Source organism: Bacillus rossius, chromosome 11 (assembly GCF_032445375.1).
Source record: "Bacillus rossius redtenbacheri isolate Brsri chromosome 11, Brsri_v3, whole genome shotgun sequence".
NCBI lineage: Eukaryota > Metazoa > Arthropoda > Insecta > Phasmatodea > Bacillidae > Bacillus > Bacillus rossius.
The window spans coordinates 41,000,883-41,019,901 of NC_086338.1; the positions used below are offsets into that span (position 1 = coordinate 41,000,883).

A 19,019-nucleotide genomic window follows, 5' to 3' on the forward strand; every position below is an offset into this window, starting at 1 on the left:
AATACACTTATGCATATTAGTAAAGATTAGTATAAAACCATAATTTATGCACGTTTTTGAAGAAAGGGGCTTTGATAGGAGCATCATTGTCTTACATATCAAGCAAGCATCATTTCTAAATCTATATTAGTTAATTAGTTATAAGCAAAATGAAAATAGCATTGAATGTTATGAGGTTAACGCGGGTTGCGTAGTGCCCCTGAAACACTGGAGTGGCCTCTTAAAGGGTTTCCCTTGTAAGCCCACGATGTGCGCATGCCGGCGCTGGACAGTGCTGTGTGACGGGGCGTGTGGGAACCGTGCCGCAGGCTCCTGGCTGCTGTTCTGGCCGTGTGGCTGGAGCATCGCCGCGGGCGCCGGCCCCGGCTGCTGGCCGGACCTCGGCCTGCTGGTGCTGTTTGGGCTGGGGGCCGTCGTCATGCGGGGAGCAGGCTGCACCATCAACGACATGTGGGACAGGGACATAGACAGCAAGGTGCGTGTGTGTACCGTGTCTTATCGCACATTCGTTGCACATTTTATACTAAAATCAAGTTAAGTAAGGGTGTGACTTTTATGAGAAAAAAAATTTTGGTAGCTAAAGTTATTCATAAAAACAAACATGGCGGTGTAATGCGACGGTTGGTTGTGTTGACATCTTTTGTACTTTACATATTTATTGGTGGCAACAGCGGTTGAATAGAGTATTTGTATTGATAAAAATAAAAAAAAGTACTTTTTATCTGAAAGTGCTATGTGGGTTTCATATTAAAGACTAGAAAGGCTGGGATTCAGGTATTGTGATATGGAAATATATTTAATTTGGTAACTTGTGAACTGAACTGCGACTATTCTTGTATATTTTGTGATACCAAGATAAATTTATTAAACCATAGAAAAGTAAACTACAAGTACAACCATAACAGAGAAATGACGCTACTGCAAAAATTCTGTGAAGTAAAATTTTTTTTTTGACATTTGAGCTTATGTGATAACGTAAAATTTACTAGAATAGTTGGATTCTATAATAGAATGTAGGTATTTATGATACTTTGTTACCCAAAGTATTAAACTCAAGAAATGTAAAATAAGAAAACTACAATAATAAATACAATGGAAAGCACGCTTATTTAAAAAGTGGAGTATATAAGAGCACACCGAACAATTTAAATCAATAAGTCCTGCAAAAACAACCTATTTTCAATTTGAAATAGATAAACTAAATGTGAATGTGAGCCTGAACTAACGCATACCCGGTAACTGTCATCGTGGTACACACCACGAAAGAGTGCGGGCCATCAAATGTAGTTTACTCGGCACTTGACAGAGAGCATGCGTTTCATGCAATCGGCGAGATATCAATATCAATATTCGACTACGGGTGCGCACTCTATACGGGAAGCAACATAACCAAACATGAATGATGCCAACTAGCGCTGGCTACATTTTTATAAGCAGTACACAGTGGTGACACAGACGAACAGATAAAGGTTATAACGTTTAAAAATGTCTTTATAAAAGAAAATTTACACAACAGACAACTTCGTATTTCTGTTAATTAAATAAGTAAGTAGCAGTGTCCGAATAAATATTAGATTTCTACTTCAAAATACATTGTTTTACACTACACTACACTAACGCTGGGAATGTAATAATGGGACCAAAACCATGCTACCATTATGCGCATGTGACAATTATGCGATAAAACAGAGTATATATGTGTGTACGTTTAAGTATATATTTATGTATATATACATATGTGTGTATATCTGTGTGTGTGTGAACCAGTTTTTACGATAGCTAAACATAAACTCGAAAGAACCTGGGAAAAATAAATAAAACTCTTCAAGCTTTTGTATTTTCCTCATATTTGATAAATTTAGTATATTATGTAATTTATTTTCAAAAAAATATAAAACCCTAAAATTTTAGTTATTTTAATTATTAGAAACAGTATTTTTAATAATTTTTGTCTGGTGCTGTGCGTGTTGAATCTTGCGTAAATGAAGACTGCAACATGGAAGGGTGAAAGTGATTGGCATAAATTTGATATGTACCTTGTATGTTATACTACCAGGGACAGAAGGCTAAACAATGTTGATACGTTTTTAGTCACTCTTCCATCGTTATGTCATCAAAATAAAATGTTACAAAGTCCTCCACATGCTAAATGAAAAATCCCTAGCTTCCTCATACAGATTTTATACACATTTTGATGACTTATTGTATACCTACATACAAGGATATCATTTGGACATGTAGTTTATGAATAACAAACAATTTACTTACGACCTGTTGATAGTAAATTAAAAGCATGAACGAAACCATGGTCAGACCTGCCAACTTGTACGGTTTTTCCGTAATTTGTACGGAAAATAATTTATTTTACGGTTGTACGGAAATTATCAATATCTTACGCATTTCAAATTTACGACCCTTTTTTTCGGTATTGGAGTACGTTTCGTTTCCCCCCCCCCCAATATAGCAGCTTATTCTGTGTGTATTCTGTCTCGTAAACAAGAAAAGGTGAAAAATACGGGACGGAAAAATTGAGTTCACCAACTGGAAAGATGTACAATTCCTGCGAGTAGTTTATAATTTCCGTTTTTTCTCCCCGGAATACAAACGATAGGGAAATTTAGTTCCATTATTTCGACTTCTAGTCCGTGGCGGAAATGGCGGCGTGTGTTGTTTCTATTGCTGTTGGGTTATGTTCTGTACATATTTTTTAGTTAAATGTTTGTGTGTGAAGATAGTTAGAACTTGGTGATGTTTTTTCACCATTGTAATGTCCACGAAGAATAAAAAACAGTATGGACAGGTGTTTAGGTCGGCCTATTCGGAACTGTTCCCATGCATAACCAAAAGTGAAAAAGGCCAGAACCACGCATTTTTCATCGTGTGCCGTTGCGACATAAATGTTTCGCATGGTCGGAAGAACGATGTTTCCAATCATGTGAAGTCTTTGGAACATGTTAATAATGTGAAATCTGCGGAGGATAACAAAAAAATCAACAGTTTTTTTTTCAACGAGCCGTACGAGTGACACGGATGTGATCGAAGCGGAATGCTATTTTGCCAGTTTTTTGATAGAACATAATATTCCCTTTAGTGTAGCAGATCACGCGGGAAGTTTGTTCCGAAAAATGTTCCCAGATTCCGACACTGCGAAAAAGTATAGTTGCGGGCGCACAAAGACTTCTGCGATAGTTAAAGAAATGGCATCCAGCAGGACTATCACTGTTGTTGAGATTTGCAAGGTGGGCCATTTTCTTTGTCAACAGATGGGAACAATGATACAAATAATAAGTTGTATCCTCTTGTAGTAACATATTGTGACTCTTCGTGTGGTTCAATTGTTAGTACTGTGTTGGCTATTCCATCTTTACAAGGTGCTTCAACTGGCAAAAACATTGGCCAGCTTTTATTGACAGAACTCGAAAAGTTGAATGTGCCTCTTCAGAACTGTCTAGCCTTTTGTTCTGACAATGCTGCGGTTATGGTTGGACACAAGAATGGGGTGGTTCCTGTTTTAAAAGAAAAACAGCCAAATTTAGTGGCAATTGGCTGTCTTTGCCACCTAATAAATTTAGCTGCAGAAAAGGCTTCCACAAGTTTGCCAGTTAGTATTGACGATACACTTGTTGACATATTTTTCTTTTTGGAAAAGAGCTCAAAAAGGAAATAAAGGCTCCGTGAATTCCAGAAACTTCATGACAAAGAAACCCACAAAATACTCAAACATGTGTGCACAAGATGGTTATCTTTGGGAATCAGCTTGGCCAGGGTTATTGAACAATGGGAACCGCTTGCAAGTTTTTTCAAAGAAGTCGTCACATCACATCCACATTAATCAACAAGTTCGCTATCCTCCTACAATATTCCAAGGAAACAGCCATGCACATCAACCATCAATACCGACAAGGGAGCTGGCAAAAGAAATAATGGTAACCATGACACTGTTAATGTAAAAAAAGCAAGAGTAGAAAGCAGCAGTTCTGTTTTGAAGAGCAACCGATCTGTGCTAAGTCGGGAAGAGAAAATTTTTATGTTTCTTTCTTCACCTTTGAATAAATCATTCAGTTTATTTTTGTTGAATGTGATACCCCTATTTGATAAACTGAACACAACTCTCCAGTCTTCAAGTCCACAATCCACTTGTTACTAGATCTGCTGCAAGAATTTTTGAGGAATCTTTTTTTAAGATTTGTTGTTAGTGGTGCCTTCAAAGGTGTAGAATTGTTGGCAGTAGATTATCACACACCCACCAATCAGAAATCTGACAGTGAGTTGGTGATTGGTTGTCAGACTGAGAGAGTTGTTGCTGTGTTGTCAGATGAGGACAAAAAAATATTTTTTTCAGCAGTGAGGAAATATTTCTGTTTGGCATGTGACTATGTTATACACAAATTTCCCTTCAAGAGTGAAGTGGTTATTAATGCAAAAATAGCCCAAATAGGTAACATTGGAGAAGCAAAGTTTTCAACTCTGAAATATTTCACTAATTTGTTTCCTGTCATTTTACCAGTCAAGGATGGTGAAACCATGGATCAGGCAATGGATGAGTTGCAGAAACAGTTTTCAGCCCTACAGATTGAAGATCTCTCTGAAGTCATAAGCAAGTATGAAAGGATTGATTCCATTTGGACCGAAGTTGGAAAAATACTTTGTGCTGATGGAAAACTAAAATATGACAAAATTTCCCATGTGATGCTGGCCATTCTTCTTGTTCCACACAGCAATGCTGAATGTGAGAGAATGTTCAGTATTGCAAAAAAAAAAAACAGAACAGAATTTAGATCTTCAATGAGCAACACAACAGTACAGGACATTACAATTTTGAAAAGCAATAACCAAAAGATTTGCTACAAACAAGTTTTTAACCATGAATTTTTGAAGAGGGCTAAGCAGGCCACTGCAAAATGTCTGCAGAATTCCAGTGTATAGAAGTGAGCGATTTAGACTCCACATACTTTAATTTTTAAATTGTGTATATACCATTTGACTTTTTCAAAATTGCAATAGTACATACGTAACCTGTGCAGTGGAACACATTTTTATGGTAAGTTAGGGCCTACCTATATTTTAATCTATTAGCATTAAGCTCTGGTTTGTTTTAATTTTCTTTGTTATGTGTACCAGTTTAATTGGCAATTTAGGTATTTAGTAGTACTTATTAGATATGCATGTATTAAATATTGTTGCGTTTAGAATGTTTTTGAACTTGGGGAACATATTTGAGTAACACTGATTCAACCATCGCGTTGGATTTACGCCAAAATTTAGTGTTTTATCAAATCTTTCTCATGGTGTCCTTGCCAAGTTGGCAGGTATGCATGGTAATATTTGTCAAGTTTGTGATCTTGTAGCATAATTGTGAAGGAAAGAGGTGAAGATTCAATAGCATTGAGTGTCCACTCTGTACTAGTGCTACAAGTGTGTTAATTAACTTGATGTGTTGCAGTAGCTGCAGCACATCTCTGAAAGCTTGGTGACAGTTGAATTTATTCTTGAACAAGTTCAGCAAATTCTAGTCTAGGTTAGTATTTTACATATAAAAGCTATGAAACTTCAAAAATTAAAAAAAAAATTAATTAAAAGCCAACCTCTAGCCCTTACTCAAGGGTGGTTACATAGGTCAAGATTTCAAATATACTTTGTATACTGTACTTGTGCCATGCACAGTTCTGAATGAGTTAATTTGTTGACTTCGAGGTCTTTAGAGAAGACTTAGGTTTGAAAAGATAGATGGAGCCATGGTGGAGTGGATTTGTAACCATTGCCCCAAGAAAACCCACTGGTTCACTGCATTGATTCAGCTAGGAATCAAACCTGGATAGGCAAGTGATCTTGTCACACTATCACCTTTGGCTTTTATCTTTGATGAAAATGGGTGCTGTGCTATCTGCAGTAAGATGGGGCTCATTCAGCAGGCAGCTCATCGTTGCAAGTTACTTCTTGTCTATCACCACATACATTGCTGTATGTTTGGCTGAGTCACCTGCTGCTAGTGAAGTATTTATTTATTTCTTAAGTGAATGTTTATTTCCTTTTCAGTAGGTTTTTTTTAAATGTTAAATGACGGTAGATAGTTGTTATTTTTCAAGACAGAGCCGCAACTTGTCCAGAAACAGACGGTGGAGAACTGTTACCTTTCAAGATAGGGCGCCTGTGAACAAGCGAAAGGCAGTAAGCACGAAGTGTTTGTTAATGGACGTTCGAATCGGGGTGGCAGCTGTGGCCAGGTACTTGCAGCTGAAGGTCGGAGGTCTTGAAGTGCAGGCAGTTCCAGCGGGTAGAGGGTGCAACAGTTGAAGCGTTGGGTTCCGAGGCAGTTAGGTGAGGCGGCGACTGGGGATCCCTGTGTTGATGCGCCATCTCTTATAGCATATCTGCCCGGGATGATAGGTCACAAGTGTGGCACCGATTGCCAGTGAATGTTGAGTAGGTGATGTTTGGAAGGGAAGAGATGCTGCCATGCAGCAGGAGAGACTCAAATGATCCAAGCTCATGCTGCAGCATTAAGCCAGATGTGAAAAGACCATGCAGCTCCAAACCCCGAGAGCGCCGGGGCCTTGCGAAGGGATTTGACTTGTCATCAGTCGCCTGCACTGAATGCATCAAAACTAATCATTGTAAACATTGGAGGTTTACAATCGTCTCAAACGTAACGGCAAAAAAAAACCTGCAAAGATTCTTGCGATCGTCCGACCATCTGCTCTGTTCATTATCCACTCTCACCCTCCCCCTCTGTGCCCCTTTTTTCAGCATTGCAGTTTTTGCCATGCTTTGGTGAGTCATTGCCTTGACTTAACCTTGCTGGCTGTGAAGAAGTTTCACTTGAAAAATATTGTGGTTGTTTGTCCGGCAGGTGAGCCGTACGCGCGACAGGCCGCTGGTCACAGGTCAGCTGACGCAGGCGGACGCCCTGGTGTTCCTGGCGGGCCAGCTGGGACTGGGGCTACTTATCCTGCTGCAGCTCAACTTCTACAGCATCCTGCTGGGGGCCAGCTCGTTGGGTACGTCTCGGTCCTTCTGTGCCGTGTTTCCTTTCAATCTGGCTCCTGTAGTCAACCGTCAGGGTCCTCCGTGTGCCACGATCACAAGATGGTGGTCCCCCAATGCCATGAGCCTGTGTACGTAATAGTGCGACGTAAAAAAACCCCATCAGATCAATCGAGTCTAAGTCAGCTGTAAAGCAAAGCACACAGACAAGTTCACTCGCCCACACATCGTAGGCGATTCAGGGATTGATTTCTGGTGAGCTGAGATTTCTCAAAAGTGCCATTTTCTACTGTTTTCCGGTAGTTTGTACAGAAAATAAATCGTAAGAATGCAATTCTTAAAGAAATACGTCATTTGTTTTCTCTATTCCACTGATTTGTTTTAATTATGAGTACCTTGGAATTATGATGTGTTGCTCTATGGTGGGCATTTCAGATGGTAACAAGGGACAACAGATGGAAATGAAAGTAAACTTTTTGGGCTTTGCCATATTGAAAATAGTAAAATGTTAATGAATTTGTTATCTGGCTGGAATTTAGTCCTAGCAGATTATGTGCTATTTAAAAGCAGTAAATTAGGATTTTAGATATTGATTTCAATTTTCAATTGATGGTAATATAAATGTAACAGTGAAATGCATGAGATAAGTATACCAATTTTATTGTTATATTGAACTAAGACATTGTTTATGAAGAAATATGGTTTATACTGAGAATTATATACTGTTACAACTTTGTGGGGAGAACTGGGTTCTAAGGGATAGCCCAATTAGTTTTAATTCACAGTTTTATTAATTACTAATATTTACTTAATAATCAATAATTGTACTTCAAAATGTCTGGATCACAAATCACTAGCACTTAAAAATGTTTATTCTCAAGACACTCGATGTCTGTCAAGTTTCGCAGTTCGCACTCCTCACTGAAGCTAGGCTCAATAGTGGTTCGTCCCTTACCTTGCGCCTGACCACACACACTCAGTTGCCGCACTCTCGTGCGCCAGTCGAACTCCGCGTCGTGCCACTCTGGGAAGGGGTGGGGGATGTCTCACCCTCTTCCCCGATGTCGCACTTCCTTTCGCTCGCGCAATTCTCGGAACTAAGGAACTGTCGCGGGACTTGCTTGGAATTCTCTCGGAACTCCAGCGGAGGCCGGCGTCACGGCTTAACGAACAAGTGGGTCATCTTTCCAGAACCGACGAGAGCGTCTGTGACTAGTCACGTCATCCCAGGCTGACCTGACGCCCGAACAGTCCAGAAGGGCGGCGTCCATTCGCGCCACTTCGTGCGGTGGCCCGTGGAATTCTCAAGGCCACTCGCAATAGATAACAGCGTCGTGGCAGGATGTGAGGGGAGCGGAGGATGGTGGGGGATAGCGTCGTCCCTTGTAATCAGCCAGGCACGCGTGGCATGCCTTATGTCAGTGGACGACACATGACACCAGTGGCTTGGCACAAAAACAAGAAAAAGTGAAAAGTTTATAACCAAAACTAAATCATGGTCACCAACTGGTAAGCAGATGTACAATCCCCTTTAATTTTTCTCCCCGTGAAACAACCAAAAAGAAAATTAATTTACATGACGTATAGTTCCATGGTGGAAATGGTGGCATGTACAGTTATGCTGTGTACATGTTATAAAGTTAAAGCATATGCATGAAGATAATTAATGATGTGGTTTGTGCCATCATAATGTCCACAAACAATAACAAACAGTATGGGCAGGTGTTTAGGTCAGGGTATTTGGAACTACAGTGAAACCCCTTATTTACGTTACCGTTATTTACGTTTTCCCGTTATTTGCACTATATTCTTCAGGTCCCGTTTAGTTCCCATTTAGTCCAATACAATACTTTCACGCGAATTACGTCTCAAAAATCGAATGCATCCCGCTATTTACGTCATGTAACAACCATAGTAGGCCTAAAAACATTGTGAAAAACGTAACGTTTATGGTCGGCAATGAACATTTTAAATCGCAAAATATACATATTTTATAACATGAAAAGTTGCTTTTATTTCTAAACATGTAATAATTTAAGCCTAGGCGTGTAAAAGTCCGAGTAATTATAGCAGGAGACAATCTATAATGCACGAGGGAGAAACGTAAACTCACGAATGTATAAACGTGAAACGTGGCTGATTGTTAAGTTCTGATACTGTATTTATGTTACAACTTAGCCGAAATACTGGTACGAGACATAAACTTCACAAGATAAAATGAGCGGAGTCTTGGTAAGTGTTTTATACGTATTTTATAATTTCGGAAGTATTGTACAGTTGACGCATATTTTTTAAACTAACAATTTATTTCTGGGGATTGTAAATAATTAATTATTGGTATCAAGACATCAAGATGAACGTAAACTGAACATGTCACGGCAGCGAGAAAACTGGTGCTTATACCAATAAACTGGTATTAGAACTGGACAAAACTGGTACACGGGAGGTGGAGCTTATATTTTTTTCCGCTAAGCTCGCATCTATTGGCTGGCTGCTGATGGAAAACACGAGTCTGGGCGGAGCGTTAAGTGAGTTATACTGCGCATGCACAGCTCAGAGAACAGAGAGAGCCAGCCGGCCGCGATGCCGCACCATAACAACAGCTGATTGAGTACAATGATCTTTCTCAGCGCACGGTGCGCTATTGACGGTAAATTTCCAATTTGCGGCCCTTTTTTTTTTTTTTAATTTTTTACTGTGGTACGATGCGTATGTGTAATGTAGCCCGTATTTGTTATGAACGCTGCAGGATGTGAGTGTATATTAATTAACTTTAACGTATTTCTTACTTTTTCCTTTATTTACACTTTCCCGCGTTTTACACTTTTTTACTTTGTCCCCATGAAAAGTGCAAATAAGGGGTTTTGCTGTATTTCCTTGTATCACCAAAAATGATAAAGACCCGGTTTATGGGTTTTGCTGTATTTCCTTGTATCACCAAAAATGATAAAGACCCGGTTTATGGATTTTGCAGCGTGTGCCATTTTTCTAATGGTGGGAATAATGATGTTTCTAATCATGTGAAGTGTTCGAAACACGCATGTAATGTGAAATCTGCCGAGCAAAAGAAAAAAAATTAAAAAAATATTCTCATCAAGCTGTACTAGTGACATGGATTTGATTCAAGTGAATGCTATTTCACCATTTTTTTTTTTACATAGAATATATACTTCTTTGGTGTTGCCGATCACTGGAAATTAGCCGGGAATATGTTCCTGACTTCAGACACAGCAAAAAGTTATAGAAGCACATGCACAAAAACTGTACCAATTATTAAATAAATAGAATCCATCACAACTACTTGAGTTAAGCTTTTGCAAGGTGGGTCAATGATACAAATACATAACAAGTTGTATCCACTTGTAGTTACTTATTATGAACCTTCTTCTAGTTCAGTTAGTTATATGTTGGCTATGGCACACTTACACGATGCTTCAACTGTGAAAACATATTGAACGGCTTTTATTGACAGAACTCTCAAAATTGTGACTTTACAAAATTGTATAGCCTTTTGTTCTTACAATGCAACGGATATGTTTGGAATTAAGAACGGTGTAGTTCCTATCTAAGGTAAAACAGAAAAATTCAGCGTTTGAATTTTTTAATGTGTACTGTAAATAGCCATTTAGCTAATTAGTTTTTTTTTTTTTTAAATCTTGCTGATTGTGTTCTTGCCAAGTTGGCAGGTATGAAAATGTGGGCCAACTTTACCATAAGCTGGTGGGCTTTATCGGGGTACAACCGTTTCCTCCTCATGCATTAATCCAGCCATTGCTCTCTCATCTCATCAAATCCTTTTTCTAATGACCACAAAATAATTAAGTCTTGAATAAAAAAGTTTTTATTTTAATATTGACTAAAAAAATTTTCTTTAACCTATATGCCATTAATTTTATGGTCATAAAGAAAATACATGTATGGTAGAAACATTATATTTACTAATGTGAACATTACCATTGTACTGTGTTGATGCAACTTTTTTAATACCTCATTTAATATTTAAGTTGGCTGAAACAAAGATGTCTATTACCTGTATCTTGGAATTTCTTTGAATTTATTGAATGCAGGGCAGGAAAAGCTGAAGGTCAAATGATGACCGTTCACTTCCTGGTTCTGCTGTCAAGATTACCTTGTCATATTTTCAAAAATAGTTGCACAAGTTTTCAATCCTATTTTTTTTAAGGCAACAATTTTTAAATTAATTTTTACTTTGATGTTTTATATTTTCATCCTTCTCTTAGTAATCCTTTCTGCCATTAGTTTCACTTCAAGTGGCTTAGTTGGTACTATTTTTGCCTACAAAATTTTTGTTTGGCATGTGTTAATCCATTTTTAATGTCTGTACATAACAATCAAACAGTTGATGGTTTTTTTTGTTTGTTTTTTTTGTTTTGGTTGTTACAGAAAGAGTTTGGAATATGTTAGGAAGAAATATATAATATGAATGAGTAATTTAATATATATTCATTAATATGAAAATAAATGGTGAGGCTCAAATGTCCATTGGAAAATAACAAGTTACTTTGTTCACTTGTTTGGTTTAAAAGAAAACCCCCAATGACAATTTTGATGTTGCTTTATAATGTATCTCAAAGGACCCATAAACAAAGAACGTTTACCGTGTTTTCTCGCATAATCGTCGCACATTTTGTTCTAAAATCAAGTTTGAAAAGTAAGGGTGCAGTGATTATGCGGGGAAAAAAATTCTTGTTAGGTAAAGTTATTCATAAAAACAAAACCCGTTCATGGAAAGTACGTTTATTTTAAAAAAGGTTGAGTATACAAGAGCATGCCAAACAATCTATATTAATAATTCATTAAACAATAACCTTTCTTCAACTTTACTAATTAGAAAAACCAAAACTCTTAACGCGAACGCAAGCCACTTGAATCTGACATGAACTAACGTGTCATAGTAAACACTTGACACGAAATAATGCGGGCTATCAAATGTAGTTAACTCGGCACCTGACAGAGAGAGCACGTTGCATCCAATCGGCGAGATATAAATATTCGACTACGTGCGCGTGCTCTATAGGGGAAGCAACATAACCAAACAAGAATGATGCGCTGGCTACATTTTTATAAGCGGTACGCCGCGGCAACGCAAACAATCAGATAAAGGAAATAACGTTTAAAAACGTCTTTAAAAGAAAATTTATACGTCAGACAACTTCGTATTTCCGTTAATGAAATAAATACGTGGCAATGACCGAAATTAAATTTTAGATTTCTACTTTAAAATCGTTTTATACAGAAAAGATACCTACACCACGGTGATGCAGACGATCAGATAAAGGAAATAATGTTTAAAAACGTCTTTATAAGAAAATTTACACGGCAGACAACTTCGTATTTTTCCGTTAATTAAGTTTAGTGGTAATGACCGAATAAATATTAGATTTCTACTTTAAAATACACTGTTTTATACGGAAAAGATGCCTACACAAAGTGCTCGGCATCTACTAGCGGGACCAAAAACATCATGCGAGTTTAAGTGAGAAGTTTTTTATCCCAATTTTGACGGCCTAAAATATGGGTGCGACGATTACGTGATATAAGAGGGTATTCTCTAGGTAAGTGTCTCGTGTAATCTTGAATTATTTTGTTCAACTCTAAAAAATGTAGATAGTGTCTTAGAAGGTAGTCGGCCACCAAAATGTTTCAAATTTTTGTGTAACTGTGTATCTTTCTACAAGTACAGTCCTGTTAGAGCTTCTGTTGATGTTCACATTTAATTTTTGTGGTTGAAACTGACACACGGATGTCCATTTACTTGCCAGAATCTGTTCTAGAGTCCCATCGCTTAAGATTTTTCCTGTAAGCTATAAGTTACTGTGGTTGAGTGGTCAGATCACATGCGTTCAACCAAGGAAATCTTGATGGTGTGAACCAGGATTATTTTTTCAAGTGGGAAACATTTCTGTGACACTCGTAGGTTATCTTTGGGTACAGCTGTCTCCTCTCACCAATTAATGCCACAAATGCTTTACTCTTACCTCATTTCTTGCCCTGGGAATTTTTTTTTAAACATGAGTGCTGTTGTTTTGTAGGCCTGGTCATAATCTATCCGCTGATGAAGCGGGTCACTCACTGGCCACAGCTGGTGCTGGGCATGACGTTCAATTGGGGGGCCCTGCTGGGCTGGTCCGCAGTGCGGGGCTCCTGTGATTGGGCCGCCTGCTTGCCGCTGTACGTCGCCGGCATCTGCTGGACAATAGTGTACGATACCATATACGCCCACCAGGTACTTGCATGACTTTGTGGGACGCGTTGATTACATGTTTGCTTGCATTATCCTGATACCATGCAGGCCCACAAACCAAACAAGGCACAGTGTTAAAAGAATGGTTTCATATAGTTAGGATGTCCTGTGTTTGTATCCTTGAGAGGCAAATGCAGTAATAGTTTCTTACATTAAACATTATAAATTTACATAACAAAGCAATAGATTATTATTATTTTTTAATTTTAGCAAGATTTTGTACATATTACAAACTCTACAAATGTGTGGTATGACCTGTTCCTTCTCAGGACAAAGCCGACGACGTTGTCCTGGGTATCAAGTCTACTGCCTTGAGGTTTGGTGATGACACCAAGCTCTGGCTGTCTGGTTTTGGGGCGGTGATGGTTGCCAGCCTGATACAGTGTGGGGTGCATTGCCAGCAGGATTGGCTGTACTACACTGCGGTGGGACTTGTGGCTGTACATCTTGCCAAACAGGTATGCAAACTGATAAAGATAATAGTAAATATTGTTTACAGAAAGAAATATTGATAGTATATACATGAGATAACAGTAGTTGTCTTTAGAAACTGTTTCATGGAAATTACGTTTAATTAAAAAGCAGAATATACAAAAGCACGCCAAACAAAGTAGTCATTCAACAAAAACATATTTTGTGTAAACTTAATTCAAAACTAAAACTGTGACCCAAACATGAGGCAGAACTAACGTAGCATATCCATAGCTATTGTCGTCGTACACACTAACAATGAAAGAGTGTGAGCTATCGATATTAAGACAGTGTGCACACTCAACACATATGCATGATGCTTACAAGCACTGGCTACATTTTCTTTTTCATACATACTACACAGTGGCGACGGGACGGATAAAGGTTATTATGTTTGAAATAGTGTTTAAAAGAGAATTTGCACACTGAAAATTTGTTCTGTTAAATAAGTAAACTGTAATGTTCTACGAATCTTGTATTTAAACTTAAATAACATTGTTTGATGCAATAAACAAATATTTTGGGCATTACATGTAAAATCGTATTGTGCAGAACATCGTAAATGTGTTCTACTGCATTTTCTCATAACTATCACACCACCTGTCTGCAACTTAAAAACTGTCCTGTGAATTTTGCAATGTTTACAACCTACACAAGCACTCAATCTAACAGCAGGACCAAAATCATGCAAGTTTTGTGTGAGAATGTTTTTTTCCTAAATTGTAAGCCCTTAAATAATAGTGTTAAGATTATAGTGTAAAACATGTACAAAAAAAACTATAAATGAAACCATACTCACAGACTTATGCAAAAAAAACTTTTCATTCTCTAATGTTACTGATTTGCAAGTCCATACATTTTGAATCTATGGCAACAGTACCACAAAAAGAAAATTGTTGCTGTGGTTGCCAAAATGTAGCAGCTTGTCCTATCGCTGCCTAGTCTCTGTTGCTTATTGACTGTGGTATACACACTTGCTATTACAAAAGGAAACGGTCTGAAATATGAAACAGTTTTCATAAGAAAGAGCCTCTATTTAACATAGAAAGTATCCTAATGAAATGAATAATTCTTAGTAAAGCATTAAATTTAAATAAGTAGCATTTCATTTTCAATCACTTAAAGTATGGGTATTTCATTGGGAAGTGGTTGAAATGCTAGAAAAATTATTTTTCATACATGTGTGATATATTTTTATGTATGTATCATTCTATAATATTGATGTCCGACTGAAATAACAACCTACAGAAGTCTGTACACATTCTGGATATATCTGCTTGCACTAGTATCTATTCAAAATTATTGTCATGAACTGCTGGAACTATCAGTTCATCTTAAAGTTACCCATGATCCAAGTTTGTTGCTTATTGAATCTTCATTTCATATTATTCCCTGTTGAAGTTTTAATTTTAGTAATGCTTATCTCAAAATTCACTAAGAAGTGAGCATGTTCGATAGTAGTACAGTTTGTATAAAATATTCGTGATACCACTTTAAAATGACATTAACATTAGGAAACATCTTAACTTAATTATTTCAATTTATTAGGAACATGATTTGCTTTTGTTCGTATTCCACACTAAGCCATAAGCCCTTGATGTTGAAATGTGAACTAAGTTACAGACTTTTTTTATAGTATTAATTAATTTGGTCAAATAACTAAAATCACAAAATTATTCACAGTTGACAGGTCGAAGTAAAGCCATATATTGGTTTAACTTATATTCATATTTTATTTTTAGGGTCAATATAAAAAAATTATTTTACCCTTTACAGGACATAAAATAACTTTTTTCAGAACTTTTCCACATATTTACTTTAAACTTATATCTCTTCTAATTTTGGCCAGAATTATATTTACCAGATAAACACTGTAGCTCAGCAAATCAGGTGGCATCTGTATATAAAGACATAGAAACATCTCCATGTTGTATCATATGGATTAATGTAAGTAAAAAATTAAGGATGTCCTGACAATGTAATAATTGCTGTTTTTTTTTTATCTTTGTTTCAGTTGTACACACTGGACATCAACAGCCCTAAAGATTGCTCCACAAAGTTTATCTCAAACCAACGAGTGGGTTTGATTTTATTCATTGGAATAGTTTTAAGTAACTTGTTAAAGTCCAAAGAAGGCACAAATCAATCTCCTTCCACTACAGTCATTAGAGAACAAGTTGCTAGTTAGAGAGTTATTGAAGAATAGTTAGCCTGCCTACATGGAGATCCAGCCGTTTGCTGGTGAGATAAGTTTGTCTATATTAAATTTAGATGCACTTCAGTTTTCTTTACCTATACCATGTGCAGACAGTAACTAATTTATTTTACACATAATCTAATATAATTTTTTTGGAAAACACCCAAATAATTTGTGAGGCAATCAGTTTTGGAAATTGGGGTGATAAATGGTAAACAACTTGAAGCCTAGCTCAAATTGTGATATATTTTCCCTCAAATTATAGGTTTATAAAAGTTACCTGTGCAAATTATTAAAAACATTTGAAAATTCATTTTGAGCTGCTTCAATCTGAAATAAGATGTTATTGAAATGTTATGTTTACAGCAGCTTTCTGAAACAAAAGGGTCCTTGTTTGTGTGTGTAATTCTGATGAGCAGAGTTTGGTACATCTGTGTCAATTGAAGCCACATTATGGATTAAATAACTTTTGCAGATGTTGGAAGTAACCCATACTTCAGGCTGCTCTTCTCCCAAAATTTAGTGGTTCTTAGCAATTTATAACTGCCAGATTTGTTTCAAAGTAGTAACCCTTGCCTGTGTGCACATGAACAGCTGTGACATTTCAGTTATAGCATCTTAAAGTGCAAGAAATATTGCCTATATCAGAAAATTAATTGCTGCATAAACTTTAATTACTGTGTAATTCAGAAAATTCCATGAATTATCCATAATGTAGGAATGCATAGATTTTATATGTAATAAATGGATATCTGCAATCCTTTCTCTCTTATGCTCTGTTAATATTCTGGTGTTGCTTGTATAACATGTAGGTATATTGCTGATTAATCATTGCAAGAGATAGTATGTGTTTAGTTTCAAACTTTTATTTACTGAAGTATATTGATTCACTATACCTTAACCGGTGCAATATATGTATATGTATTTACATATATATATCTCCTGTACAGGTTATGGGCGAGTGGATCATTCAAGAATCAGAATAAATGGCCTGGATGGTGTACACAATACCAGAACATTATTGGACTATATAGATTACTCTAGAACTTTGTTAAAATTTCTATATATTTTTAAAATGGGCTTTTTTTTTAAAAAACAAATCGTAAGTTAAGTAATACCTTGAATATTCTCAATTTTTTTTTAATTTCCTGAATGTCCTAGAACTTTTTGGAAGAGTCTGGAATGTTCTAGAACTTTCTTGATTTTTTTTAATTGTTCTAGAATTTATTGGAAAATTCTGGATTAGTCTAGAATTCTCAATTTTTTTTTCTCTCCATATGCTCTAGAACCTATCAGAAAATTCTTGAATGTTCTAGAACTTATCAGAAAATTCTTGAATGTTCTAGAACTCCCTCGATAATGTTTTAGAATTAATCAAAACATTCTCAAAAAAAAAATTTAATTATTAAATAATTTAGAATTTATTGGAAAATTTTTTCAAAACCATGGTTTTAAGGGGACAGAGGGTCAAAGCAGTACACAAACATGCTCACATTTAGAATTTTTCCAAATACTGTACTAATACCTTTATTTCAACCTATATTACAACTCAAATTATCAATGTGTTTGCACAACTGCAGTTAAATATTTATGTGTACACTATAAATGTGCCTAATCTAGTCATGTCAAAACAGTGTAAATTGCTAAATTAAATTGTAATAAAAAGTATTATTAAATTTTTCATTTCCTTTGGTTATTTATGTAGTTCTCAATATCTTGCAAATGCTAGGTTAGTTCATTATTGTAATAGAAAATGTTTGTTCTAGAATTTTGAATGTAGCAGGAATAATGTCTGATTTGTTCAGTCATTAACATTTTACTGCTCTATTTATACACACAATGTAGTTACAGTTTTGGTACTATATAATGAAAGCCCTTTCTAGTTTAATTGTTACATGTAAATCATGTTTGGAACTGAAAATTTACAATTTCAAATGAGGTACTTTGTAATTAAGTATCACTGTAGTACCATAAAGTAAATTGATTACAACTGGACAAGTCCACTTTTTTTTTAGTGTAGCCAAGAGCTTGGTATCCATAACATCAAGTCCAGACTTGATTAATTCTAGCAGAGTCAAGCTAAAGTAGCTGCAATTTTTATTTTTGGGTGTAGAGTATTAAATAAGGCATGCTGAAACTACTAGAAAAAAATATTTTGATATTTTTTTGTAGTACAGTAGAACCCCGATTTTGCGAACACTGATTTAACGAAAACAGCGATTTAACGTAAAGGTTTTCAGGAACCATCAAAAAAACACCAATTTATTAAAATATTAATATAGATTTCCAAAAAATGAAAGTAAATTGTAATGGAATATTATTAAGAAATACACTCTGTGGTGTCATTAATAGAATGGAGGTACTATATATTAATATGTGACTTTGTATCATCTGTCCAAACACGAAAAAATAAAAAAAAATTGTTCAAATTGCTTAAAGACTGCGGGCGCTGTAACTGAATTGCGTAGGTGCGTGCCATTGCGCGCGCCTGGATAGATAGACTGTCCTCGACACATGACGTCATGAAGGGTTTCTTTGTCCGCATCCCCCTCCCCCTCTCCAATTCCTGGCTTGACTCACCACGTTATCTTCCACTCACGCCCGCAGTACTAGGCAATAATCTCACGTTTCCAAATATTCCCTTTCCCATCCTCCAGGTTTTTTCAACTTGTGACCACGTCACACCAATACGCCATTATCATTATTCTCTAGATGTGTAAAAGTAACGAAAAAAAGTGTACCCGTATGTATTCGTTACTATAACAATTAGTACTCGTTACTATCGTATCGTTACGTTACTCGTTACTTCTGAAACCGCATTAAAAAGCTATGTTATGTTGCACCAACGAATCGAGTCGTACTGCGTACGCGTACATTATGACGTCACGTAAATAATAATAAATAGAATATAAACAATTAACAATATTTAATAATTAACAGTTTTTGTTAACCAAGAAACAATTAAATCTCATTAATGCGGCTTTTTTATATTATCTCTTTTAAGATAAGAACAAAAAAAACGTGAAAATACGTGATAATAAAATACAAAAACATAATTACATATTTCTAATTTGTAAACAATACTTTGTTACGTTGTTTCTG

General features: G+C 36.3%; 1 protein-coding gene across 2 annotated transcripts in view; it reads left to right on the forward strand.

Annotated features, from left to right (window-relative positions):
- The window catches only part of LOC134536859 (4-hydroxybenzoate polyprenyltransferase, mitochondrial), a 31,667-nt gene extending 14,067 nt beyond the window's left edge, over positions 1-17,600 (forward strand). Inside the window, exons 3-8 of one of the 2 annotated variants that reach the window (XR_010075888.1) lie at positions 309-475; positions 6,851-6,998; positions 13,038-13,231; positions 13,519-13,707; positions 15,735-15,961; positions 16,868-17,600. Coding sequence is in view for 1 of the 2 variants with exons in the window: in XM_063376890.1 (XP_063232960.1) it covers positions 309-475; positions 6,851-6,998; positions 13,038-13,231; positions 13,519-13,707; positions 15,735-15,908 (872 nt within the window). In the remaining variant the exon portion in view is untranslated. Of the gene's footprint in view, positions 1-308; positions 476-6,850; positions 6,999-13,037; positions 13,232-13,518; positions 13,708-15,734 lie in introns of both variants that reach the window. The other variant, XM_063376890.1, reaches the window with a different exon arrangement.
- Positions 17,601-19,019: the final 1,419 nt, after the last annotated feature.